This window comes from Lonchura striata, chromosome 13, assembly GCF_046129695.1.
Source record: "Lonchura striata isolate bLonStr1 chromosome 13, bLonStr1.mat, whole genome shotgun sequence".
Classification (NCBI taxonomy): Eukaryota; Metazoa; Chordata; class Aves; order Passeriformes; family Estrildidae; genus Lonchura; species Lonchura striata.
Genome location: NC_134615.1, coordinates 6766819 through 6794484, shown reverse-complemented (window position 1 = coordinate 6794484; position 27666 = coordinate 6766819). Strand labels below are relative to the sequence as shown.

Sequence of the window (27666 nt, the reverse complement as noted above, 5' to 3'; positions counted from 1 at the left end):
TGCTTCTCCAAGGTAATCCGAGGAACACCCATGAGATGAATACTTGATAAATATCTCAGATTGAGATAGCCAGAGCCATCAAGAAGACACATCTCAATGTCAAGTTCCAGTAATCCTCTGACTGGCATACATCACTTCCCAGACACAGTTTTGTTCAACTCAGCCAGAGAAAAGAGACTCTATGAATATGTGAGACTTTGAATGGAAAGAAAAGCCCGATCCCCAATCTCGGAAATCCCTGCCTTGAACAAAATAAACTGTATAAACACCGCTTGAGCAGGACGGTGTGAACATAGGGGGACCCTCTGCTGCAGCAGTCAAATGTGTGTCTTACCCAGTGCTGATCCCGGGCTCAGCACTGGCCCTTTTTCTTTTTTTTTTTTTTTTTTTTTTTTTTTTTTTGATAGTGTCTTTTCGCTGTTATCTTCTAAATTTATATTTGGAACATTTGATAAATTTTCGTTAATTAATAAATTAGAGCATTCATTTATAACATGATAACACTACACAAATCATTAAACTTTATGCACAGAAAAAGTCAAACTCTGTTCAGTCAATTTAGAGAGTGGAATGTAAATAATGTAGTTTTAAGGGGAGGAGGGGGGACGAGGAGAAAGAATTACCCGTTCATAGCAGGTCACCACAGCTCAATTAGTGAGTTCAGCTTCAGGCTGGAAGCACTCTTCTGGCTCATGCACAAGAGCTGGCATTTCAACCCACCAAACATGGGACAATGCAGAGGAGTTCAGAACCTATAAAAAAAGCCAATGAAAAATTCTAAGAGACTGACAATACACAGGAAGAGCCTCTGAGCATTTAAGGACTGAAGCTCCATGTCACACACACTGTAACCTGAAGACAAGATAGAGCAGTATAAATTTAAGTCAAGAAATCAATTACCATGATGGCACAATCTGGCAAGTTTGTGATCACAACTAGAAATCCAAATTCCTTGGCTCAGCTGGCATGTCTGCAGTTAGTTGGGAGCCAGAGAGCTGCAAAAATGGGCGCTCCTGGGGATGCTCCTCTTGTTAAACTCAGAAGCAAAGTGGCACAAGTTAGAGCAGTGATTTTCACTTTAGAGTACCTTTGCCTTTGGGAATGCACCTCAGAGAGGCTGCTCTTCAGCAGTTTGAAATCCCATTCTGGATGGGAAAGTGTCCAGAAGGTAGAGGCAGAGCTGCAGCATCCATCCCAGCCTTGCAGGCTTCCCTTGCACCCGGCAAGGAGCCGAGTGCTGGAAGGCTCCTGCCACCCTCTCCCTGGGTCACTGGAGCTCCTTGCATGCCCCAGCAGCTTCCTGGTGCCTCTGAGTGCAGATCCAACTAAGATCCAGTCGTGTCCCCAGATAAAATCCTGAAGCAGCTCCAGAGGAGCCTTGTTGCTTTGTCTCTGTGGGTTCTGCACTGCCAAAGACTGTAAACCTGTGGGTTTCCAGCCAAACCTGCTCTATTTTATACTGCAGTGACAAGATTGAGATCCTCTATTAGCAGTAAGTTTATTCATAATGATCCACATCATCAGTGTCATGCCTCTCACACCTGACCAAGAGTCTTCTCCCTACGAGTGCCACTCCAATCCCCAGTGTTATCTGGGCCAAAGTACCACCAAGGTAACGTGTTCACTGTCAGAGCATCACCCATGATCATCAGAAGGGCGTCTCTGGTTTCATGATAAGGGTTTAGAGTATTAGCTGTCCAATTCCCGTGGCAAGGGACGTGGTGGGACTTCAAGCAGTGCTTAGGGCAGGCTATAAATGCTCCAGGTGCTTCACAGAGGTGGACAGAATCCAGTTCTCTCTCCTGAAAAGCTTCATCTGGGAGAAGAGGAAGACTGCACAGGATCTCATGGAATGTGCCCCTTGCCTGGGCAGAGAGCTCAGCATTCACAGATTTCTTCACACAGGATATTATTCTCCCTGCTTTATTGGTAAACAAGATGTGTCAAAGATGATCCTCGAGGTTCTTATGGCTCAGTAGGTTCTTCAAAGAGCTTTCCAGTTTCCCTTGAACTTCTCAAGGTTTGTCTTCTGGAGAATAGATGGATGATTCAATTTCTTTATCCTCAGCTGAAATCGCAAGGTTGGCAGTAGCACTGCAGAAGAAACCATGTCAATCATTCATTCATGTCATTCCCATCATACAGGTATAAAAATTGGCTTTTTATTTTTTTTTAATAATAATTTTTTCTGCTTAACCTCTGTATTCCAGAACAGGAGAGAAATGCTTTGTGGAATCAGGCACCAATCAACAAAGTACATGAGGGCTATCATGAATAAGGCCATTTGGGGATCACAATGTTCACCAGTTCAGTTGCTCTTTTTGCATTTACACAGCAAGTGAAGAAGAGTTTGCTGGTGCTTGGCCCTTCACTGACTCTGAATATTCTGCTGACTTTATAGGTATAAATGCTTAAATACTAATATCTCTCTCAGTCACAACAGAAAACACCCCACAAGCTCTCCAAATTCAGCAAGTGGCCCAGAAATCTTATCATCTGATTATGGCAGTGTCTGTCTGAGAGCTCAAAGGACGGAGGATGGGCTGGCCACAAGCAAGGGCAACTTTGGGAGAGAGCACAGGTGCTACTCCTCCAATTTCCCAAGTGATAATAACCCTCCCACCTCTCCCACCAGAGCCAGCATGCTGCTGGGAAGCCTTTCAGCTGAAGAGACCCTGGAGAGATGTTGGACACTAACCTGTTGTTCAGCTGTGACGGTGACTCTGTGACCAGAGATGATGAGAGATGATTCCTCCCTTTCCCTTTCTTCTTCCTCCATTTTTTTTCTTCCTCTTGCACTACCCCCTCATCTTCTGAAGGAAAAAATTCTCCATAAATAAAAGACATGGCACATTACCAATCCTATTTAAGTTGAGAAGACCCACTTCCCCAACACTGGCCCCTCCCAGAAACAATGGATGCTGCTGCTCCTCTTGGAATCCTCATGTTCATTCTTACTTAGCTTCCTCATCACAGGGTATCATGTCATCCCCTGCAAAGTCACACACAACCAAGCCTGCCAAAAGCCCTGCCAGCCTCTCTTGCAGCTTTCCCAAGCTTTTCTGCCTAGCCATCACCTTTCCAGGCCTACAACAATGTGCTGGCAAGATCTGCAGGATGGTTCCTGGGGAAAAGCCTAAATGGATGCAACTGCTCAAAAGTAAGGAAGCAACCAGAGAGGCCAAAGTGTTGGTCTGGCAGCCCTGCAACTTCCAGACTTGTGGAGATGGGTGGGAGCTGCCCGATGTGCGATGGTAGAGGGAAAAACAGGGGATCTTCCTGGGAGACCACAGACTGTGCTCACCTTTCAACATCCTGGGTTGGTCCTCGGTAACTCCAGGGAGTGTTCCCTCTCCCTTCAGGAAGATTTCTGCTGGTTCCAGATAGGCCACTTGGACCTGGAAAGTCTTGCAGAAGACACCTAGCTTTCCTGGCAGATAATAGATTTTCAACACTTGCTTCTCGCCAGGTGCAATGCAGCCCTGCAGGGACAGGAGAGGAGGAAGGGACTGCATCAAAGGCTCGATGTGGGATGGCTCAGGGGACAGACAGGCTGAGAAGACAGCTTCTCATCTAGAAGAAACCATCAGAGCACGTCACTTTCTAGCTCCCTTGTGCCCAAAAGCTTGTGCCTCCAACCCTGGGGTGCAGTGAGTCCTCCTGGGCTCTCGCAAGGCTGCAGCCCCAGCACAGCCTGATGTGAGCACAGCTCTGCTGCTCGTGGCATATGCCCTCTGCCAGCAAGGGCCATGCCCAAAAAATAAAACCTCTTTGCCAGGCTCTGTGGAAGAGGAGTCAAGTGCCTGCACTCTCAGGAGGGCCAGGAGCTCCTGGCACAGCACATCAGCAATTCCGGCTGGTGCCCAAGGGCCTGACCCCTTATTCATGATCCCAACAAAAACACCTTCTGCCTCTGCGGTTACACCACCCTGACTCATGGTTTCCTGCACACATACAGCTCTGGAAATGCAGGAGCAGAGACTAGGATGAGTTCTGGGGATGGAGTGATGGCAGGAAGGGCCATCCTCCTCTTTGGGCTTTCAGAAATGCTGTTCAAGCCCCAGGCTGGGCTCACAGCAGCAAGGTTGAAGGGAAACACGGCTCTGGGTGACAGGACACGGCTGCAGCTTTCCTTGGCTCAGCCCTGCACACCGGGCCAGATCCTTGGCTCCCCATTCCTGTTCCCCATGCAGGGAGAAGCGGCTGAGCAGGACAAGCCCTGCCCTGGGTCTCCTGAGTTACTCCAGCACACAACTGGCTGCAGCCAAAGGGAGCCCGGCCAAGCTGCCAGCGCCAGGATGCTGCTCCAGCAGCTGAGTGCACGGCCCAGCAGAGCTGTGTCTGCAGATGCCCGCAGGAGGAGGGCACCAGCGTGTCACCCCTTGCACGAGACACACACGAAATAACGGGAAAGCCTTTTGGCTTCCCCTTGGTTGCAGTGTGTGGTTTTGATTGTAATTCCACCCTAGGAGTCAGTTTTGTAATCCCCCCCCACCCATTTTGTACTGTTATGGCATAGTTTATTCTGAATGGATTGTTCCTTTCCCCCTGTATTGTCAGTTTTGCCCTAGTTATCCATCTCCCCTAAGGCCTGCCCTTTTGTTCCCTGTTCCTGCTCCCATGAATGCCAATCCCTTCCCATGCCTGCCCCTTTCTCTAGAAACTTCCCTATCCATTTTGTACCCTTTGAGGCCCCACTGGCTTAAGCTGTTCTCCCCTGTAATCCCCTATTGGTTTAAACATTGTATTCCCGCCTCGTGTTCCACCCCCAGTTCCTCCCAATGGATTAAAGATTGTAGCCGCCCCTAAGACCTCCCCATACAGAAGTCGATGGAGGGCTTTGTTCCGTGTCTTTGTGTCCCTGCCCCTCCTGGAATAAACACCTTTGCAAACACACAGCAGAGCGCTCCCTGTCCCTGTCCCTGCCCTGGGCACAGCCCAGCCGTGCCGCAGAGCAGCTGTGCCCCCAGCCCAGCCCGGCTCCAGCAGCTGTCGGGGGGCAGCCGCTCTCGCCCTCGGTGTCGGGAGCCAGCCGGGCTGAAGAAACCCGGCACCGCAGCCCCCTTCCCATTCCCGAGAGCGCCAAAGGCAGCAATACTGCCAGAGCTCCAAGACAGCCAGCAGGACTGAGAAGCTGGGATGGTGGCATGCTGACACCTCTTCTCTGTGCTCTTACAGCCCTGCTCCTCCCTGCTCCCCTCACCGCCCCACAAAGCTCCTGCAGAGAAGCAAAGCTGGAAGAGGGCACAGACACCCTGCATCTTCTGGCAAAGCAGCTTCAAGCCCAAGCAAGGAAGATGCAAATGCTTCTTGGTGCTGGCAGCAGGGAGGCAGGGACAAGGAAGAAAGTGATCCTCAGAAGAGCTAGCACCCAACTCCACTATCAGCACAGCCAGAGAGCTGAGCACTTGTGCCTCTGGCATGGGCTACCTGCCAGCCAAGGCCATGGGGGAGTCTATTATATGAGCACTTGCTTGGTCTCTGCCCCAGCAGCAACTGCTTACTGCCCTGTCTCTCAGGGCTGGGACTGGGGCTTCCCCCCCCACTTTTTTCCCACTTTTTTCCCTCTTTTTTCCTTTAACCCTCTCCTGGGCCACCTGACACAGGGCAGAGCCGATGACTTGTGCTACTCACTGTGTAGGGCACGACCACGGGCACACCAGGCAGAGGCTTTGCTGCAGTGCCAGCGCCAGAGTTTGGCACCGCGTAGGCGAATTCAAGTACCCCGGTGTTCCGCAGGGTGACCTCTGCTTTGAGGACTTTGTCAAACACCTGGAGAGAGGACAGAGGAGTGGGAAGTTACAGGCACAGGCCTGATGCTGGCAGTCGCCTTCCTCTTTCTTGGCCTTGAAAACACACGGCCACAATGCAACCCCACAAGTACAGAGAAGGGGTAAAAGCATGTAAGGGCCAGTAATAAATGAACCAGGGGACCAGGTCCTCTGCACTCTGAGGTGCCCCCAACAACCAGGAGAAACAGAGGAGGTGGCACTGAGGTGTGTGAGATGAACCCAAAAGGTTATGAAGTGAAAGAATGAAAGCCGCTGCTTCTACGTGTTGCTGTTTGTGTTGTTTCGATTTCTTTAGGTTGGTTTGTTGGTGTTGCTCTGAGCTGGCAGAGGGACGGGGTTGAAGACCTCACCAAAAGGAAGTAGGAGGAGAGGGAGGGGACAGAAAGTTGGTGTTGGAGAGGCTGGAAGTTCCCAAGTACCCATCCAAAGGGAAAGGGAACAGGGAGCACCCTGGCCGAGGAGAAAGGGGATAGAAAGATTGCCATTTTGTTGCAGGGTGTGCTTGCTCAGCTCTAGGGGAGGGAGACACACACCCGGCTCAGCTGAATTGTTCCTAATGAATAGTTTTCTTTTGCTTCTACAACTTTGTCCCCATTGAATTGTATCTAAATTTCGTGCATTTCCAAGGGAGGCATTCCAGAAGAAAAGGCAAATATTGGCAAGAAACATATATGTGACAAGAGAGACACACAGGACAACACAAGCAGTGCCAGCAACTGGAAGAATCTGTGGACTTTGAACTGAAAAGGAGTCAAGTGGGGATTATTCTGGGACATTGTTTTCAGCTAATGAAGTGACTGAAAGCTCAACTTCCTCCCTGGATGATTTGGTGCATCAAGCAAGAGCATTAGACAAGAGCATCCCTATGGGGCCCAAGCCTTAGGAGCAGGTCAGGGGAGGGATATCTCAGGGACATGTTGTGTTCCCCAGGAGGCAGTGTTAGGTGCCTTGAAGAGCACGGTGTCCTGTCCCTCGGCCAGGGGGAAAGGGAGGGGAGGGGTGGAGATGGCCATTATAAACCAGCTTGGATGCTGGACATATCTCTCCAGGGTTGTATCCTAAGCCCCAGAGCCAGCAAAGGAGCCGAGAAGGGAAGAGAGCCTGGCATGGAGGTGGCCGTGATGCCAAGACAAGGAGCTGGGCCAGGGGAAGCCTGTGGTACCTGCAGCCCCCAGTCAATCTCCTCCACGTCCAGTTGGAAGCTGGGGCATGAAGCCTGCCCAGTCACCACCACCTCGTAGGTGGGGCCTCCCTCCACGTGGCACAGCGCCCTGACACGGGCGATGATGTTGGCGTGGCCAAAGAAGGTGAAGGTGACCAGCTCGCTCTCTCCTGGCTCCAGCTCACCCCACACCGGCAGCACATCAAAAACCTGGAGGAGGGGAGGAGAGATTGAGATGTTGAGAGTGGAAATGGATGCAGAAGAGCAGCTGTGTCTTGGAATAAAGTGGAGTCATAGCTGGAGGGGCCTATTCCCCAGACACAGCCAGAATCATCCTAATCTCATCCTGTGTCCATGCCACTGACCAGTGGAGGGACCATGGGGAAAATCTTCTCCCAAAATCACTTATCCATGAGGATACACTACATTGAAGTCAACTGGAATGTCTCCCGGCAGCAAGGAGCTCTCTCTGCTGCAGAACTTGTCTCTGGAAACATTCCTCACTGCCTTCAGAAAAACAGGAGGCTTGGAGGTGGGAGCCCTTGGAGCAGGGGGAAGGCTCATCTGACTTCTGAGGCTTCTTCCCCTCTTTCTGATTTACGTGCCATTCTCTCAAGCTGCTACAGCAAAGTTCCTCCAAAAATGTCCTGTCAACCACCCGATGAGGTACATGGGAGCAATGCCCTCCACAGGTGCTGCATCGGGAGCATCCTGGGGCAGCCCTACAAAACGTCCCACGTGGCCTCTCCAGTGACCACTTGCTTCAGCAGAGCTTTGTGCTGGGCTTGGGGAGATGTGAGGCCCCTCCAGTGGCAGTGGGGCTACAGAACTGCTTCCCACATTGGAAACATGGACGTGAGACAAATTCCCACTTACCTCCTGCATTCCCACCTTGGGGTGCTCCATCTTGGAGAACTGACTCAATCCCCTCATCCTCCCCAGCCTCCGAGACTCCCCAGCAGGGGATGACAGCACCTGGAAAACAAGCACCACGGGCTGCAGTGAGCAGCTGGCTGGTCTGAGCACGATCACTGTGCTGCAGGCTCCACCACCTCAGCACACCAGGAGCAGCTGAAAAGGGACCTGGGCACAAATCAAGTGTGAAAATGTCCAGGCCATCAGATGAGTGTGGCTCCAGGCCCACCCCCAGATGAGACCTGGCCTCCATCTGCACTTCCTACATCAAACTCGCGTGAGGGAACTGGGAGCCCCCAGCACTCAGGCAGGGAGGGCTGCAACTACACAATCTCTGAAAGTCCCTTCCAAGCCAAACCATTCCAGGATTCCAGGATGGCCACTTGAATTTCCCTGGTTTACTTGAGCATACATGGCAACAACCAGGAAATAAAGATGATTTTGTGCTTCTATCTGAAAACATTCAGCCACCCTGTCTGTTGCATCTATAGGGCTTTGTTTCTCCTGATTCAGAAAACCTGTGCAGTGTTGAAACAACTGCTGTTTGTGTGGGAGCAGGTACAACCCTTCTCCTTAATGCCAACACTGGGCCTTTGAGAAACTCTTCTGCTTCCTTACATCTTTTCTTTTATTGCCTCATGAGCAGCCTCTGTTCCCCCAGTGCAGAACAAGGGGTCACTTCCCACTCCAAAGTAATGCTCACCAGGCAAGTTGGCAGATCAAAGGCCTTTTTCCTTGTTTGGAGGAAGAGACATTGACTTTGCAAAGCCTTGCTTTAGAAAAGACAGCTCTGGAGCTGTCACTGCAATACCAGCTTTCGGGTGAAGGCAGAGATGTGAGCGCTCTAGCAGGGCTGGGAAGGGGGTACATGGAGATCAGGACTCTTCATGGACTGACACACATAGGAAGCTGGAAGCCTTCTCATCATGGTGCAGATGAAGACCTCATTTTACATTGTAAAGGAAATAAGCCAAAAATCCCAAACTCAGCATAGGTCTGGAGGACCTGAGCCAGCTTCTCTGAGCAAAACTTTCCTATTTCTCCCTCCCCAGACACTCCACGTCCAGCTGCCACTCTCAGGGCACAGCACAGAAGGGCAGCAAAAGGGACGTTGGCACGACTATGACTTTTTGGTGGGAAGTTGAGGAGGCAATGCAAGTGGTAGGTGCACAAGAAAATCCACCTCTGCTTCCAGGGAATCCTCTGCATCTGCTGGCTGCTGGGCAGAATCCTGCATCCTTTCCGGGGTTTTGGTTGGCTCCTCCACACTTTTGGGCCTGGAGTATCTCCTTGGAAACACTGCCTTCTTCTTGGGTTTGAACGTAGGTGGTGAAGGGATGAACCTGGAAAATAACATACCTATGGTTGTGGAGCTGTAGTGGGAGAGAGAGGTGCCTGCAAGAGCAGCTCCTCACTGCGGCGCGGCCCCTGGCTGGGTGCTGTGTGCTGAGCTCAGGAACAGCCACTCCAAAACCAGGCTGGAGCAGGTCCATGCCCGGAGCAGCACAGGGATGATGCACGTACCTTATGGTGTTCACCTGGCGGTCTGTCAGGAATGACCAGTGGTACTGGACGGGAATTGGGCTGCAGTTGGTCATTTCCATAAAGAGCGCTTGCTCTGTGTCATTTATGATGCAGCCAAAGTCCACGGCCTCGGCCTGGAGATAGAGGTTCGGGAAGTGGACTTCTCCCCGAACAGTGATCTGCTCCTCACGAGGATGCTCCAAGAAGCGAATCCTGAGAACCTTCTCTGCCACCCAGCTATTCCGATTGTTCTCCTGAGCTGGGTTAAACTGGATGCAGAGATGAAGTTCCTCCCCTACATCCAGTCTCATGGGCTGCAGGGACATGAGCAGTAATTAATCACCCGTGGGATGACGTCCCAAGCTCTGACAGCAGGAAACAGTAAACGTTCCAAGTGTGACCCCAGCCTGGGTTTCTCAGTTCACCCTCATTTCTTTACAGTGAGGATCTGTCTGCAGCCACCATGCTCTGCTCTGAGATTCCCTCAGGCTCACGTTTCTGTGCTCAGCAGCAATACAAGGGGATAGCTGCTGGAGAGCTGGCATGCTTTCCAGGAGACCCCTTTACTGCATGGCTTGCCTCCATCTGCTTGCCTGCTCCCCTCTCCTCATGTTTTAGAGCCAGCATGGATGTTACCAATTCAGGTAAGATTTTGATTTCTTCAGCAGCTCTCCTGCTGCAGCTCAGGCCAATCCACTGCTGACACTACCGAATAAACCTCAGCTTGAGCACCTCCCAGCAGAAGCGCACCACCACATCCCTCCTCCTCCAAGCCCACAGAAGAAGCCCACAGAGGCTCACCTTGGGATCTGCAGGGAGGGGCTGCTGGTCCGCACTGCAGATCAGGAATGGCTGCTCCAAGTCCAGCACAATGCTGAATGGCAGGGAGCAGGTGTTTTTTAAAGACAAAGGCTGGTACTGCAGCGTCAGGACATCACTGGGTTTCTACAGAAACAGGAGTCAAGGGAAAACAACCTCAAGTGGCCATAGACCTCCTTCCCCTTCCCATGCATTGCACATTTTTCAACCCCAGAAGTGCATCTATTTCTATTTCCTTCCTCCCAGTTGAAGAGTTACACCCTTAAATGCCAGGATGCAATCCAGAGACTTACCTTTTCCACACAGAAAGCGATTGCTGTGGAAGACATTTGCAGAGCAGGGCAAATGAACTCGCAGGTGACATCCACTTCTGCGATCTGTTCCTTTTCCTCCTTCCGCACCAGATTGTGACACAGCAGCTGCTCCTTCACCTCCTGCATGCACGATTCACTTGTCACCCAGTGCATGCTGGCAGGCCCAACAGGCCACACTGGCTTGACACCCACCCATGGGCCATATTCCTGTCACTTATTATTAGGGACTGTCATCAGTCTCCACTCTCCTCAAAAGGTCTCCTTTTCTTTCTGTGCTGCCACCCATTTAGTCTAAATATCTGTGCCCAGGGCTCCTGGAGCCAGAGAATGCATACCAGACATAGCTGGCAGCTTCTCTGCAGAGTTTCCTTTCCCCTGGAAAGAAAGGTCCAGCTAGGAGAACACTCCCAGACTGCTAAAATCTCCCCCTCTGAGTTGCTCTCCAGGGGTGCTGCAAAACCTGGCTGCCCCTGGGACACCAGGGCTGGCTGAGAGACTGGGGCAAGCAGTAAGAGAAAAGTTGACCAAAGTCAATTTGTCAATTCTAATGATCCCTGGGAACAGTTTCCTGCCCGGATGGACATCGCACTGATCATTACAGCTGTGTTTGTACACTGTGTTTTCCTCCTCCAGCTAGACCTGCCCTCTGCCCATGTTTGTCTTCAGAGGAAAAGCAATGCTGCTCCCAGACACTGCTGCCATTCACAGGGCTTTTGTTTTACTCCCTGCTTCCCTCGGAAAAACCACTTGAGAGTAGTTTCATTTGCTTCTTGCCTGGCCTTCTAGTCTAAGTTCTTTCCCCTGCTCTTGCTTTCTGCCTCAGCACATGACGCCAGTAACCCCTGCCTGCCAAAGGAGCAATACTTCCTTCAGCTTGTATTTTGGATCAGCAAGTTGGGTTTATGGTAGCTAGGGAAACAGAAAAGAGCCTTAGGAACTGATGGTGGCCAGCAAGGAAAGCAACTGGCCTTAAAACAGTTTCTGGAAGTCACTTGCTCCTTTTCCCAGGCAAATGTCAAGGGGCTGCAGAAGAAGCTGCAGTGGAAGGGATCGGATAGGGAAAGCTCAGCTCATGTCAGGGGCCTCACCTGGACTGTGCTGGAGCAGCCTTCCAGCACCATCTCCACAGTCTGGCCTGGCCTCAGGTCCACCTGCAGCGGCCGGACCTTAAACACGGGGCTGCCAGGTCTGGGGATCTGGGAAGCACCTTTCCTTTTGCTGCCACCGCGGGCAGGGGCACGAGTCCTGCGCCGGAAGGTGCGGAAACTTTCTGTTCTCCAGCGGAGCCGATACATGCGTCGTCCTGTGTTTGTCACTTTGAAATGGAAATGGCAGGGAGTGAAGCTAGAAGAGAAGCGCAGATGGAAAATGTCATGGGAGCTGTTATTTCCCTGGCATCACTCAGATTCAGCTTCACCATGATGGCATTCCCTGACTGCACACTCTGCAATCAAACCTCTGCCCAAAAGGTTGCCCAGGCTCAAAGCTTCAGCCCTGCCAGGTCTTCCAGCTTTTCCATTTCTGTGGCTTGCCAGGATATCTAGCAACTCTCAGATTACACATTTCTGAAGGAATTCCTGTGCCTTCACGCAAACAGAGCTAGGACTTTGAGTACTGAAGAAGATCTGAAGAACTATGGAAAAATTGTTCTTTGATGAACGAACAGGAGAAATGGAAGTTTCTAGAGTCTCCTACCTGAAGTGGGACTTGAAATCGACCACCGGAGGGAGATTGTCAAAGCGAATTGGGATGCCAGTGCCCACAGCCTGGAGAGAGATGATGGTCGTGTTGCTGTTCTCAATGGACACCGCCACCTCCCCCTGGAATTTCAGTGTGTCTTTCAGGTGTGCGATGACATGCACGGGCAGCTCAGCATTAGGGGGGACCACTCCTTCACTGGGCTCAACCCTCCAGCAGGAGCGTTTCCCAGCCTGTAAGACAAGCCAAACACAAACTTAGATGGAAGCCGTGGACCCCGCTCTGCTGTGAGGTGCAGGAAATAGGAAGGCTAAGGAGATGAGTGTAAAAACCACAAACATTTAATTTCCCTAAATGTAAGCTATGGTATCCAGCACAGCAGCTCCCCAAGAACTTATACAACCTGTATTTTACCTTCCTTCAACAGACTCAGGTCATTAGCCCCGTTTTGCTCAACCCAAGGGATGCTCCTCCTCAGGGGAAGGTCATTCCCCCTGCCAGCTCTCTTTGGAGTGCCTGCCAAGGGAAGCTATTTCCTCTCCACTGGCTCCCCAACAGTGGAGCTGGGTCTGCACGAAGGCTCAAGGCCGGAGGAAGGCAGGACTGCTCAAATCCCAGCCTAGCAGCCACACAGCTGGAGGACACTGCTGACAGCCTGAAGAATAACTACAAAGCCAGCTGAGCAAAACCTCAAAGTCTCCTTTCCCAAGGGGCCATCAGCGCTTCTCAACATCCCCTTAAGGCCTGAGGCCCTCGCTTCCCACTGATCATCAGCTGTAGACAGCTGCCCCAGTGTCCTCTGCTTTGGAAAAGACACCTCTACATGGTTAGAGCAGAGCAGGAAAGCAGGAAGCAGAACAAAACCTGCAAGACATGCCCTCTGGGCATGGCATGGCCTTCCTGAGCGGTCTGGTCCTCTGCTTTCTCACAGACCTCCCTTTACAGATGGGGCAAGAGAGCTGCAAGGTGTCCCGGGGAGGGAGGAAAGGCCTTGCACCAGCACTGCTGTACAGACACAGCTCTGCAGGTCTGGCCTTGGTAGGAGCATGTGAAACCCATCCTTTACACACCACGACCACCCAGCCAAGGTGCATTGATCCCTGCAGAGGCTGGAAGCAGAATTCCATTGTGGAGTCAGGATTGCCCTGGCAATCCTCCATTTTGGGGTAACATTTATCCCCTAAACAGCTGGAAAAGCAGGAAGAGGAAAATTCACCCCGCTCCTCCTCAGCCCAGGAGGCTGAGCCTGAACTCTCACACAACACCTGATGCTTTATCCACAAATACAAACAAGTCCACAGTGTCAGGCTTGGTTTTAACCAGCTCCAGAAGTTGAACCCACCCAAGACAGAGAAGATCAACTCTCCTTTCAAAGCTTTTTTCAAGCCTCTCCCAGATGCCCCATCCAGCAGGGAGCACATCCCACTCAGCCCTAAGCCACGCACCCTTCCCGGCTGCTCCTCCTGCCAGAGGAGCAGCTGCAGCTCCAGCCCTGTGACTTGTCCCCCTGTGTGACCTCCACGAATGAAACAACCTTCCTCTGCAGGTGGTCTCCAGAGATATTCTGCAATGCTACAGAGACCACAGGCTCTGGGGCTGCACAACCCTCACAGGTGCTTTTGTTTGCAACAGCCCTACTGGTTTGACCCACAGGAGTGCTGAAAGTTGCCTTGGCATGAGCACTTGGAGGGCAGATCTCACCGCCTGCTTTCTGCCATTAACACAAGTTTGGCACAAAGCAAATGCAGATGGAATGGGGGGTGCATGGGGAAATCCATGCCCTCTCAGGAGCAAAGAGCCACAGGCTTCTCTTGAGCTCAGAGCTCCAAAAACATGACTTGCACAGCTGAGTATCTTCCACAAGAGAGAACTTGCAAACAGGATCCAGACCCATTTCTGCTTCAGCCTCTCTGCAAACTCTTTCACAGAGGTGTGCCTGAGATCCTGGCTCCACTTGCTTGCACTCGGATGGAATATCTTGCTTCCACTCACACAGAACATTAAAGAAACATTGCATACAAAAAACAAGTCAAGGGCTGCTAGTAGTCAGCACTCTTCCCTGGAAAACAGCCTCACAGACACTTACCATCTTTGCCTGGAAGCTTGCAGGAAGGTCACACTGATTGGCGAGGCAGACAGTTTTGGAACGATCTTTTAAGACTGGGATAGAGCCAAAGTTAATCTCCGTTGGATAGACATAGACAACGGGTCCCTGGCCAATGCACTGTAAATGGATTTCCTGTCCCAGGAAGAAGGTAGGAAAGTTTAAAAAAAGCATGCAACAAAGGCAGTTTTAAAAACATAGCCAGCTCTAAGAGCATTCCTAGCCTGGGGATAACGATGGCCATTTGAAACTGTCAGTGATGCAGACTGAAACAGAAGGCCTGGAGCAAGTGTGGGGTCTTGCAGTGATCCACCTGAAAGCCACAAGCTCCCGTTATCATCAGGGGACAAACAAGTGCTGTTTGCCATGCTTGCTTCTTCACACCTCCTCCACATTGCTATTTCCTCCACCTTCTGCCTGCTTTATTCACGGCTCCATCTTGGCCCAAACCACCTCCCTAACTTTTGCTGCTGCACAGCCATCCCTGAACACCAAGTTCTTTAAAATTCAAAAAGCTACACTGCTTGCTGAAACCAGCACAAGTCAGAAGCAAAGCAGGCTCTTCATAGTAGAGATGAGGCAAGTTAGCTGCCTTCAGTTGGTGCTTATGTATAATCTTCATATCTATGAGTAGGGGGTATTAATCAGTAATTGCATCATAATTCAGGTAGTTTTTCCTTCAAAAAAGAAGTCTGAACTGACTTAAGAGTAGTCTGAAACTCAAAAGGATTCCTCTTGCAAAGCTGGCACAGACGGTGGGACAACGAACATGGATCCCTTTGCCAAACTACCTGCTCCCACCGGTGGAAACCAGGACAGTTTCTTGAGTCTTGTTGGATTTCCCTGGTCCTAAATACCCCAACTCTTACACAGGACTCAAATGCATAAACCTCACAACACCAGTAAGATTCACTGGAGGGCTTGGAGTATGATTTGACTACAGAAGAAGCCAGCCTCCATCATGTCAAACCTTTAGTGAGGTCTGACTTGAGGGAATGGCATTGACAGCTGCCAGAATGACCTTCAGTCAGAAGGAGCAGCATCCAGAAATAATGCACATCCCTTTGGGACATACATGAGCGTGCAAAGAAGAGACAAAGCATGTAGCATGGCTGGTACCTCCACAATAAGGAACTAAAGCCCTGCATGATGAAGGATCTTTTATCCCTCTGGGAGAAGGGAGGCCCAGGGGGCTGCAGCCTGGCTGATGCTGCCCAAGGCTCCCTGGAAGAAGAAGCTGGAGGGAGGAGCTCTGCCTCAGCAGCTGGCTTAGCTTCCAGGTGACAGTGGGGCAGAAGCAGCAGAGGCAGGGCAGAGCCCTTTGGAGATGAGCAGAATAGCAGCTGGAGGATGCCTGGCCCGGCTTCAGTTAGTGTGTGACAATGGGATAGATCCTCACTGAGGAAAAGGCTTATAAAACCACACAAACCCTTCAGCTGCAGTATTCTTCAAAGGGACAAGAACAGCCCTGCTCACCAGCGTTCCAGGCAATGCGACACACAGGAACGAAAATAAAAGCAACCTTGTCCTCAGTGGTATTGCTACATACACACAGCCACATCCTGCAGCCCTGCTGCCTTTGGTGGGGTGATCCTGTCACAAACCAGACTATTTAGGGATGAAGAGCACCCCTGCCTGGCAGACTGGGCCTGTATTTTGTAGTCACTTTTGCTGTTATGATATGTGCCTCTTTTAGGAGTTCTTTTAGGATCTTCTTTAGAATCCTTAGAATCTTCTTTAGAATCTTCAGAGTCCTCTTTTAGGAGGCTTTAGTTCAGAAATTTCTTGCCTTATCCATTTCCAAACTTGCTGGAAGAAACAAGCAAAGTCTGTGCTCCAGATGCAAGTTGTGTGGACATTCCTATAGTTTTGGCTGGCCTTTGTTGAGGAGATATGATGGGTGGGATCTGAGGGACCTGGCTTTCAGAGAAGCCTCAGTCCAGCTCGGCACAAAACATTCCTTCAGTGTGGTCTGGTACACAGTGCTTGCTTTAGCAGGATTCAGGGATGTCCCTGTGTGATCCTGAACAGCTGTAATGAAGCAGCACTTGTGCTCATCTGATAACACGGCGCAGTGTGAGACCCAGGGGCTGCTCTGGGTTTCAGACTGGGGCTGTTATCCCATCTCCCACATTTGTAACCATATGCTGCGTCAGGCACTGAGGTTGCCACCTCTGAGGCTTCCGCTCTTCCTCTTTTCTAGGCATAAGCTGCTGCTTGTGCCACCAGTCCCTTCTGTCCTTGTCCACAGCAGCCATAGATCACAAGTTCCTGGAAGAATCCCTGTGCAGCTTACACCCCACTGGGATGAGATGCTCAAGGCACACATCTCCCCTTGCTCTCACCAGTGGGGATCCTCCTCTCCCAAACACGGCGAGCTCGGCGGTGATGCTGCACTCTCCCACCAAGCGGGCCAGGAGTGCAATTAGGATCTCCTCCGAACTGTGAGCCTTGATAATCCCACTTGCCATAGAGTTGCAGTACCACGTAGCAGCCTCCAGACTTCTCTCCTGGAAGGGACAGAATCAAAAGCAACTTCAGAACTGAGGAAACTTTAATCTCCTTAACCTGTACCCACAAGAGCAACTCCCACACGCTTGGAAAAATTCTCAGGAGAAAGCAAAAAGGCAAAAAACAAGATGCAAGGTGTAGGATGTGATCTGTTTCCATTGGTTGTCCCGTGTTGCCACCCCTTTGCGCCCCCACCCTTTTTAGTTGAAGCCAGACCCCATTTTCTCTGGCACTTGTCCCTGGCTGGTTCCTGGAACAAAACCTCCTTGGGCTTCACACAAGTGTCCTCTCCTTGGTCCCTTCCCCTTGGCTCCTCGTAGCACCTCCGTGCGAGCGCTGCCCACGCCGCTGCCCACGCCGCCCCCGGGAGCCTCGGCACAGAGCCGGGGCGGCCGCTCCCGTGGCCCTCCCCGCCACAGCGGGGGATTGCCCGCCGGCGCTGCGGCACCAGCGCCGCACGGAAGGTGCTGCACAAACCGGCCAGCTCTGACCAAACCCTTTCATTCCCCAGTAACCCTCTCAGTAACAGCTGAGGGGACGAGATGGATGCAAGGCCAAACCTGAGGGAGAAGGCAGTAGCAGCCAGGAAAGTCGCTGTCATTCACAAGGGTCAGCTTCTTCACACAGGAGACCCCTAGAAAGCAGCGCCCGAAGGACACCACAGGGTCGAGCACTCGCAGTGTAGGAGCGACGCATCTGGGCAAAGAAATGATCCCAAGGGAATTAGAGAGACTGACAGCATGGAGGTAGCAAACCAATGCAGCAGGGTGCTCACAAGCCAGCACATGTTCACCACTTGCAGGAAGGAGGACAGCCAGCCCTTGGGAAGTTTGTTCCATTTCAAGCACCAAATCCCAGGGCAATGATTAATTTATTCCTGCTCCCTTCAGAAAAAGGCCTAGGGCCATGCCTGGCTGTGAGCAGGGAGCATCTCACCATGGGCTGCTTTCTTAGCACTCTGCTCATGTCTAGATGGGCAGATCCAGCTCATGAAGCAACACTCCTCCTCTGAGCTGCAGCCAGGCAGCGTGCTTGGATGCACGAGGAAGGACAAGCAGGTGCAGGAGAAGTGTTGGTACCTGGCTGTGAGGGGCAGTGCAAACGCCGCCTCGCCAACATCATCCACGTCCAGCACCAGCTCCAGCTCGTACTCTCCAATAGTGTTGGAGCACAGGGTGACCTGGTACAAGAGAAAAGAAGTGTAGCAAGGATTTACTCACTCCCAAAATCTCATCACTCATGGCTGCTGTCCTCCAATTCTTCTTCCATGGTAGACAAAGGGAGGATTTTGCTCTAATTCTTCTGCTGGTCCATAAGTAGAGCACAGTCTTTGGGAGTAAAAAAAGCTCTCTGGCAAGATCAGATTTGCTAAAGGGAGTAATTTTTCACCTGACTACAATGACATAAATGCACAAGAAGCCTGTTGTCTTGAATGGACTGAGTCCAGCTTTACAGCAGCAATACAGCAGTGAATACAACTCATCTGTACAGTGAATACAACTCATCTGCTGCCCAGGAGGTGAGAAAGGAGACCAGGAAAAAAAAGAAAACTGCTTTCTACAATGGTATCTCTCTCTTTAATGCAACCTTGTTTTCATCCTTCCTCTGCCCACTTGCAATCAAAGAAATCGCTCTCAAAAAGCACAAGAATGGCTTCAGTACTTGACCATATGGTACGTGATCTCACCTTATGATTTTGGAAACAACACGGTGCTCCTTGAGGAACATCCCGAGGAAGCCAGCCAGCAGAGGCCTCTCCCCAGTGCAGATGTCTCACTCACACAGGGCTCCAAGTGCTCAAAGCTGGCACCAGAGCTAAAGCCCTCCCACACTCCAGGGAAACTTCAGCCCCACCCACTGGACTCTTCCCATACCTTGATATCCTGGGCTCCCAGGGCACGGATGCTCCCCCTGCAGGGGCTTATGGTAAATTCCCTTGGCCTTGTAGGACTTCGGGCTTCCTTCCTCCAAACCTGGCTACTGGGATGGAGTATGTTCACAGAGACGTCAATGCTGGGCTCTCCCAAGCCATCCCCAGGAATGCGGAGGTTGAAGACCATGGGTATCAGGGAGGTGTTAGACAGACGACACTTCAAGGTGCGAGGAAAACCTAAGAAAATGACACAAATATCCACTTAGCCATCAATATTGCATGATTCCTGATGTGAATATCCTGGTGGGAGAAAACTGTGCTTGGATTTTGCTTCTTTGTTATCTGAACTACAGCGCATTGCAGTGGATCTATGGCTTGGCCGGCCAGCTCTGTGTGAAGGAGACATCTCCCACAGCCTGCTTACCAAGAGTCATTTAAACCCAGATGACAAGGAAAAACCAAGTGCAGGCACAGCCCAGGGCTTCTCCATGCCCATCAGCAGAGATCACTGCCAGCTCCTGCAGTGACTCCAGCAGGGAGGCAAGAGAGGCACGAAAAGGACAAGTGGCACAAAACAGGCACGAGGGAGGCACAAAAAGGATGGCACAATCTCAAATGCCACTGAGGTGACCACGTGCAGACAACATTCAGCAGGGCAGTTAAAAGAAACAAAGATAAAACAGCTGCCCCCAGCTGAAGAAACCTTAGGAATAAAACCCGATTAATCAGGATGAATCTGCTCTTACAGAACCACATTCCTGCCTGGTGCCTTTCTTTACTGTGCCACTTATTCAAAGGGAGACAAGAAGTGGCCAAACAGTGATGCTGACTTTTTATTCCTTTGGTCCTGTTTGCTCTCTGGCAAAAGGGTACCTGAGGCACCAGCAGCCCTGGAAGTAACACCCTGAAGAGGCTGTGCTGGAGGAACACGAGTGATGAATGCTCTTATGTCCAAGTGCTCCATTTCAGCACCACACCAAGCTCTGACACTGTGCTGCGAGCCCAGGGCACACTCACCACAGGAGATGTCACCGAAGTGCAGGGCGGGCACATCAAAATGGAAAGTCGGTCCCATCACGGAGCCCCTGCGAGGACAAAGGCAGGGAGGCAGTGCCTCTGTTAAAGGGAATCACAAAGGCTTCTCGTGCCCTTAGGGAGGGGCTGGCTAATAGCTGCTGGCAGAGCCACCCTGGGTTTCAGATCAACCCAGCACCCTGCGCTCAGCACAGCACCCATGTGGACAGGAGGCAGCCAAAGTGGGCACAGCAGCTGACAGACTATCTGGGAAGGCCTTGGAGCTGAAGTGAGTTTTACTTCTCCTATCATCACATTTCTTCTTTTTTTCCCACCTCTAGCCTTTGCTGAGTGAGGATTTTATCCCTTGCCATGGGATGATGCCCCTGTCCTTGGCACAGTTCCCTGTCTCCCACATCAGCCCTTTCCTGGCTGTGGAAAGGAGCTACCAGGGCACTCTCTGCACAGGAGCTGAGAGCACAGCTTGTGCCCCACAGCATGGCTGTGAGAGGTGAGGGGAGGCTGCTGCTGCTGCCCATCTGGGATGGATTATTAACACAAGTTTTTACAAACACTGCTGCTGGTGCAGAATCACCCAGGCTGGCCCATCTCCGAAGCCCTGGGGGCCTTGCTGGCTGTTCAGGGGGACATCCCAGAGCAGCTACTGCCCAAAGCTGATCCATCCCGCTGCCTGCCACAGCCTAAGCAGCAGACACCCCTGCAGGGAGGAGTCACTCCATCTCCTGGGTACCACACAGGGCAGCAGGCACGCCCACACTAAAGGATGTCAGAGCCAAGACTAAGACCTCAGGCAACACCTTTTTTCTCTGCTCCCCCACAAAATGAAGTAGATGGAAAGGGATTACCAAGACACAGCTACAGATGAGACCAGCAAGCTCCCAAAGCCCTCCTCACCTGATAGTCAAGGTCACAGGCTTAGGGGATTTATGCACATGGAAGGAGAATTGTTCCTTAAACTCCCCCAGCATGGTGGGACAGAAGGAGATTTGGATGACCTGGAGCCCGTGCGGTGCCACAATGCCCTCCTGGGGCAGGAAGCTGAAAAAGGAGCCCATGGCTGTGCTTGGAGGGATGAGGCTGAAGGAAGCATCAATGGGCCCTTTGTTCAACAGGACCGCCTGCAGCAGTAGAAAAGCAAAGTGGAAATACATGAGGAATCTTCCTTTCTTACCCCAGTCTGAGTCACTTCCAAATTAAACCATTAACACCTGTAAAAGGCAGGAGATGCCCTGTGCTGCTGCATGGCAGAAGCCAAAAACTACAATTTTATATGGCTTTGGGGTTTTCATGCAAAGCAGTGATAACTTCACATAACCAGAGTCATTCTGGGGTTTTCCCACTGGCACTGACAGTCCACTCTGACCAGCAGCACAGAGGAGCTGCTCAGCATCACCAAGTTCAGTCACAGCTGGCCCTCAGAGCAGCACTGGGCATGGCAGCATTCCCAGTGACATCAGCACAGAGCTGCTGCTGCTGCTGCTGCTCCAAGTGTGCCCAGCCCCACCATGGGCAGGGCACCTTCAGCTTCCATTGCAGCCCAACCTGTTCACTGCAGGTGGGAAAAACCAGAAGCAAAGATGTAGAAAGTTCTTTGCTTCCTTCCCAGAAACACTTTGCTCTTTCTAGAGCCAGAGGTACACCATGGCTGAAGTGTGGTGAGGGACTGCTCAGCAAAGGAAAGCACTGCCAAGCACTTTGACCAGTGCTGAGCCAGGCAGGTGGATTCGTGACTCCCACCAAGAGGCAGGAGGGACATGACTGAAAACTGTTTGCAATGCACTTGAACTCAAATGCAGCCAGTTTGTTCCAGCTGCTTTTGGACAGCCTGAGCACAAAGGTGATTTGTGGCTGGGACTGGAACATGCAGCTTTTTGTCCCAGTGTTGCTTTCATGTGTCAGGTGGTTTTTGCAGGAAGCCTCCCAGCTGACCTCCAAGGTAGACTGCCCAAAAGAAGGGATTGGGCTTTCACGAACAACAGACACACCTTTCTGACCCCATCCAAAAGATCGAGATTCCAAGAAACCCCCCCACATTTGACCAGGATCACAACTACCCAAGTTGCCAGGAATTGACAGGTCCACACTGCGGACCTGTGAATTCACTGCTACCCCAGGAGCCACCAGGATCCACCTCAAGGCTGCTGCTCACCTTATATCTGTGGGTTACTCTGATAGAAACCTCCCCAATGTTCAGTTCCTCAAAGTAGGAGTGGAGCCGGGGCCCGAGGCCTTCCCCTGTGAGGAACAGGGGCAGCCTGTTCTCACGGCCTGGGGAGAGATTTCTATTTCAATACAGTAATTCCTTCTGTAATCCTGCATTTTCCAGGCTGCCTCAGTGCTAGTCCCTGTCCCTGAGCTGCATGGGACCAGCTCCTGATGTCCCAGGAGAAGATCTGGACCCTTCTCTTCCCTCAGGAGATATGGTACATCCCTAGAGACCATCCATTCTTCTCCCCCTCTGTTGAGAGTGAAACTTTAGGAAATGCCAGAAATTTTCTGCTTCCTCCTTCTGGGTGCACCTCAGAGAGTGTTTTTCCCAAGGGAGGAGGAGCACACTAAATACAGGCAGCATTCAGAACAGCTGAGAGGGAAAAAATCAGAATAGAGGAGATGCCCTGGAAGCTGCAGGGACAGTGGGCATGTGCCAGCACTGCCCTGCTGCCCACGGACCCTTGGCAGCAATGACACAGGAGCCCAGTGATCTGGGGGAGTATTTGCACCTCGCCTTCCCTGCGCTGAGAGAGGCAGCGGAAGGAGCCGTACCTGAGATGTCGCAGTAAACCGCTTGCTCATAGGCACGGGCTTCCTGGGGCTTGAAGGACACGCTGATCTCAGCCCAAAAATTCGGCCTGATCTCGCCCTCCTAAAGCAGAAGAAGACAGCAAAACATTTCTCTTCAGACATCACATTTCTTGGTTTCAACCACAGTCCTGTAAGGCATTCTTTAGAGCATCAGCGACAGGCAAGGAGTGAGTAACTCTCATCAATAACACTGAGAACAGAGTTTGGAAGTTTTAGTCAGGCTCCTGATGCCTGCCAGGAGCCCACAGGGCAGAAACGCTTTTTGCAACCAGCTCTCTGACCTCTCCAGAATGCAGATTATTTCTCTCTTGGCACACAAAGCCAGCTGAGGCAGGGATCAGTCAAGTGACCTTATTCAGGGATGTGGAGGAAGAGGAGGAAGAGAAGAAGGGAGCTTCTCAGCCATCCCTTACCTTTGGCTCAAGGGAGAAAATGCCATCAGAGAGCACCATGGGATCTTCTCTAACCTCTGCCATCTCATTCTGGAGGCTGCGGGTGAGAAGAGCAAAGCGTTCTCCGTGAGTACTGTCCACTCCCTACTCCTTCAGAAAATCATACAACTTCTCCTTTTGCTGCTGATACTGCCTGTGATACTGCCTGCAGCCACAGGAAAGACAAACCCAGCAAGTTGTTTAACAAGCCATGGCTTTGCAGAGAGAAGTGGAAGTGCCACGAGCAGCTCCTCAGCAAAGGGCTGACCCTGAGCCATGGGGTCCCAAATGGATCAGAGGGTCACTTGTTGTTCAGTCCACACTTGCAGGCTCAGGAGAGGTTTCCAAAGGCAGCAGCCCTCAAGAGAACCTCCTGGCTCAAAGCCTCTGTCACAGCTGAGGAAGAATCCACCAGCAACCTCAGGCAGCTTTTCCTGACACACAACTGCTTGGGGGAGGCAGGTGGAGATGGGATGCTTTACTTACCCTAAGCCATTCAAAAGCACCCTGCATCCTCCTGAAATCTCCTGAGGCTGTATGCTATTTTACCCTTGGGCAATGGATGTCACTGAAATGGATCTTTCAAACCTACCTCAGCTCCAGCTGATCCTCCTCTTGCCCACTGTCAACAGCCTTCCACTGGAAGCAGACTGTGATGTCACTCATATTGTGGATGCGCACAGCTGTGTGGTTTGACAGGCTGACGTACGTCTTCTCAAAGCTCACAGTGTACTGGTCCAGCCTGATGTGGGCATCCACAGCTCTTCCATGAAGGCTTGTGTGGGTGTCTTCACCTGGAACAAAGCAAAGGGCAGTCTTTGCTCAGCTCGCTGGTTGATGGAAGCACAAGGAACACAGCGAACCACAGGTAATAGAAAAAACTGTCACAGCTTTTAGCTGAGTGAGCAGCTCCATGGATCAGTACATTTATCACAAGCTGAGAGCTGCATCTGCACAGCAGGAGGATGTCCTGAACAGCCTGCCAGCATTTCACCCTCTAGAACAGACCCCTACCAAAGGCTCCCTCGTTTCCAGAGCTTTCAAACCTTCATTATTCCCAACCAACTCCTGGGATTCATCTGAGCTCAGACTTCAAGCTCATCATTCCTGTTGCAGGTGAGTAGCCAAGTGTTTCCCAGGCCAGATGTAAACAACAAATATCAGACATGCTCTCTAGAAATGGCATTTCTATGGATCTCTACAAAGATCAAGATGGCAAACTATATGACTACAAACGAGATGACTATAAAAGGAACACCATGAAAACTATCATCATCTCCCTCTTTAAACCCATGGCCACAGCAGCCTTTCTGCTTAGAAAGGGCTCTGCTCTGAGGGATGCAGAGAGTGTCCTCGGCAGTGCCCAGCTCTCACCTGTGTCGTAGTGCACCACAAGGGATGCGGAACAGTCACCGGTCTTCAGTGGCTGAAATCCCACTGTCACCTGCACGGCGTCACCGACGGCCAGAGCTCCCGTGGCCGGAAGGACAGAGAAAGGGCTGCAACACAGAGACAGCAGGACTCTTGGGGACATCTGGGGATGTTATCCCTTCTGCAGTCCACTTCACTTCTGCTCACTTGTGCAAGCAAAGAGCAAAGCAGCCACAGTCAGCAGAAGACAGAACAGACAGGGTCAGAAACAGCCACTGACTCCAGTGTGAGGAGATCCAGCCCTCACAAGATCCTCTGGGATGAAATTACCTCATCTCCCCCATACTCTGCATCCAGCTCTCTGCAATGAGCCTCAAGGGTCATTTGCATCTTGCTTACTTTCATCAAGCATCAGCTCCCCTTACTGACAGAGCTGGGCAAAAGTTATGGCCATGAGGATACCGAGGACCAAGCTGGCAATTTTGTGACCAAGGCTCTCAAAGTTCAGCTGCACTTTTGGTAAATGCTGTGTGCAAGGAGGCTACAATCTACTTCAAGTCCTGTGGTAGAGTTATCTGCTCTAGCCAGACGTTCTTTTGTCCACTGCTGCCTTAACTGCCATGATTAAATTATTTGATTTGGGGAGAACTGATCTCATTAAAAGCTGCCCCCAACCCAAGGAAGACTGAAAAGTTATGGCTAATTGAATTGCCTCATCTGTTCACTAACACCTATTGCAGGAAGAAACCCAAATATCATCTCATCTTAACATAGATGACTTTCAAGTGATGGTGTTACAGCTGACATCAAACAGCATTGACTATTTTAATAAATCCAGTCTGTTAGGTTAAAGCAGCTCCATCTCTGTGCTGAAAAATACAGTCAGCAGATCACAAGCTCCATCTTTCCCTCTGTCACTGCACCCAGGCTCTATTTAATCCACTTCAATATTTCATTCCTCAAGCTCAGAAACTCTTTAAAACCCTAGCAAGCAGGATCCAACATGCTCTGTAGTACCCATTAGAACATATGGCAAGCACATTGTAAAAGGATACCAGACTTTCTTGGGTATTTCTTTTGGTGGTGGCAAAACAAGAGCTGGAAATCCCAGAGAAAACCTGTGCACACATTTACAAGTTCCTGCCTACATATTTGCAGAGTCAAAAGCAGCAGCCTGTTTGAACAGCATCCCAGCAGCCTGCTTCAATAGCTTTGGCAGGCTTTGGTGGAAGCTCCTCTCAGACCCCACGTTTCACAGCAGAAAAGTCAATTTGCCTTTTGACCTCTGTTTTGCCAGGGGAAAAAAAAAAAAAAATCAAAGCCACTCAGCTGCCTAAGCTTAGACAGCAGGTCTGTGCTGCATTCCTGACCTCAGCTCCTACAGCAAGACCTCCAGGATCACAGAACCCTCCACTCACCACCAGCCAACTGAACTGGTTTCCTTGCAGATACGGTGTCAAAAATGCATCACCCTCTCCAGTTCAGCCAACAGGAGAAACACTGATTGTCTTCTGAGACTGACAGGACCAGCACAGGCTGTCCGCAGCACAGCTGACACGAGGCATCTCATGAGAGGAGCACTGGAAAGCCACGTGTCTGTGGCCTCCCAGAGGATGGGTCTATTTGGCTGACAGTGGTGAGTAAGCATTTCAGAAACTGCTTCTGCTCAGGAGGGTGCATGCCAGATACTAACATGTTCCAGCACCCTCCAGGAAATCTGGGACAGAGAAAGCTCAATGGCTTCATCCTGTTGAAAACATGAGAAGCAACAGCAAACCCCACACGTCCTGCCCATTTCCAGCCAGGCTGCAGAGCAGCAGCTGCCCTGCTCTCCTTCCTTTTGCTGCTCTTTCCCAACTCTGTTATCACCCAAGGGTGAGATCCTTTGCCCAAGGATAGATGAGCTGCCTCACCTCTGGGTGCTCAGCTGGTAGTGAGCTGCCCGGTTACCCACATTGCGAACCAGCAGGGTTTTCTGGCTGCAGTACTTGACCGGGCACTTGGAGAAGTCCAGCTGGTCAGGGAAGTCCAGGATGGCTCGGGCACAAATGGCCCGAATTGGCACAATGAACCCTTCCCTTTCACTGGTGCAGAGGAGCTGGTGGAAGTAATCCTGCAGGAAAAGAAACTGTCTCAGCACAGGGCATTTATCCCCATGTTCAGCATGGACAAAGAGGATCTCCCAGTTCTAGATCCCGTGCAACTCCACGGAAACCAGCACAGCTCCTCAAAACCCAGGCCAGATGCCCTGAATCCAGCCTTGCAGGTTCATTTCCACTGAAGACAACAATCTTTTGGCACCTCCAGACTCACCTTGTTCTGCTCAGGGCTGAAGAGGATGCGGACAGTGACAGAGAGACCCGGTGGCACCTTGCGGTACACGCCACTGGGGCCCACCAGCTGGAAATAAGGTGAGCTCTCCAAGGTGACCTTCATCACGCGAGGAACCTGAAGGAGAGACATGGAATGATGCTTTTGCCACTTGCAGAGACAGGTGGGCATGCCCTGGTGCCATCCTTAACCACCCTTCTCCGCTCTCCTCTTCCAGCAAAGCCTTAAACCTCCATGTCCCTGAACTTACCTTGTCCCTGTTCCTCAGAACCACGGGCACTTCACAGACCTCACCAGGAGTGTAGTTCTGAAACACCACCTCTGGTGGGCAAAGCTGAAATGAGCTCTGCTGTGGGTCAGCTGCTGACAACTGCAAGGAGAGCCCAGAGAGAGCAGGGAGAGGTTCAGCTGCTGCGAGGAAGATTCTGCTCTGATCCCCAGTCAAGTACAGACTCTGGGTGAGTACATCTGCCCCACCCACACCGGACAAACAGTGGCGCTTCCACCTCTGCCCTGGGCTCATCAAAAGCTCCTGGAGCACACTCTGAGCAGGCTCATACCAAGCTGCTCTTTTGGCATCCTCCTCAATGATCACATCAAACAGCAAGGGCAGGGAAAGGCTACCTTGTGATGGGAGGTCTCATGCTTGTCTTGAGGCTGGGCAATCAGAGGCAGACTCACCTTCTTAGCTCTGGCCAGCAGCTGCTTGGTGCTGAGAGACATCTCCTTCTGGAAGGCAGAGGGAGTCAGCTAAAAGGCAAAAAACCAGCAAGAGTCTCAGAAATTCCTTTGTTTATGGAGGCTTTTCTTGCACTTACAACTGATGAATAATTTGTGATCACAAGGAACTAGAACAGTTCTGGAAGCCCTGGAAGTTACCTGCTGAAATACTTAGCACCAATAGATTAATAATACAGAGGGCAATGCACATACTCCAACCACATGGCTGTGTCCCATTAGTCTCTGCATGATTTGATGCGACAT

General features: G+C 51.2%; 1 protein-coding gene across 1 annotated transcript; it reads right to left on the bottom strand.

The window, feature by feature from the left end:
* Positions 1 to 1202: 1202 nt before the first annotated feature.
* On the bottom strand, positions 1203 to 27666 carry LOC144247093 (hydrocephalus-inducing protein homolog). Its single transcript, XM_077786434.1, has 28 exons — positions 27616 to 27666; positions 27364 to 27432; positions 26933 to 27052; positions 26665 to 26799; positions 26265 to 26464; positions 24355 to 24479; positions 23573 to 23774; positions 22963 to 23038; positions 22511 to 22610; positions 21897 to 22015; positions 20642 to 20865; positions 19730 to 19797; positions 18714 to 18949; positions 17776 to 18019; positions 16674 to 16726; positions 14311 to 14463; positions 12222 to 12457; positions 11615 to 11870; positions 10506 to 10646; positions 10195 to 10338; positions 9394 to 9707; positions 9053 to 9212; positions 7831 to 7929; positions 6955 to 7164; positions 5635 to 5772; positions 3305 to 3482; positions 2699 to 2813; positions 1203 to 2094 (listed from the first exon to the last, which is right to left on the bottom strand). Exons 1-28 carry the CDS (start codon positions 27664 to 27666, stop codon positions 2016 to 2018), a joined length of 4245 nt encoding a protein of 1414 aa, XP_077642560.1. The 3' UTR covers positions 1203 to 2015.

What these genes read in the sequence shown, in the direction of transcription:
- LOC144247093 (XM_077786434.1), bottom strand. Translation starts at nt 27,666, where the DNA reads ATGTCGCATCAAATCATGCAGAGACTAATGGGACACAGCCATGTGGTT. An exon ending in TGTGGTGCACTACGACACAG is followed by an intron (nt 23,775 to 24,354) that starts GTGAGAGCTGGG and finishes GCTTTGTTCCAG; the next exon opens with GTGAAGACACCCACACAAGC. An exon ending in CCCTCCCTGCAGATCCCAAG is followed by an intron (nt 9,708 to 10,194) that starts GTGAGCCTCTGT and finishes ATGTCCCTGCAG; the next exon opens with CCCATGAGACTGGATGTAGG.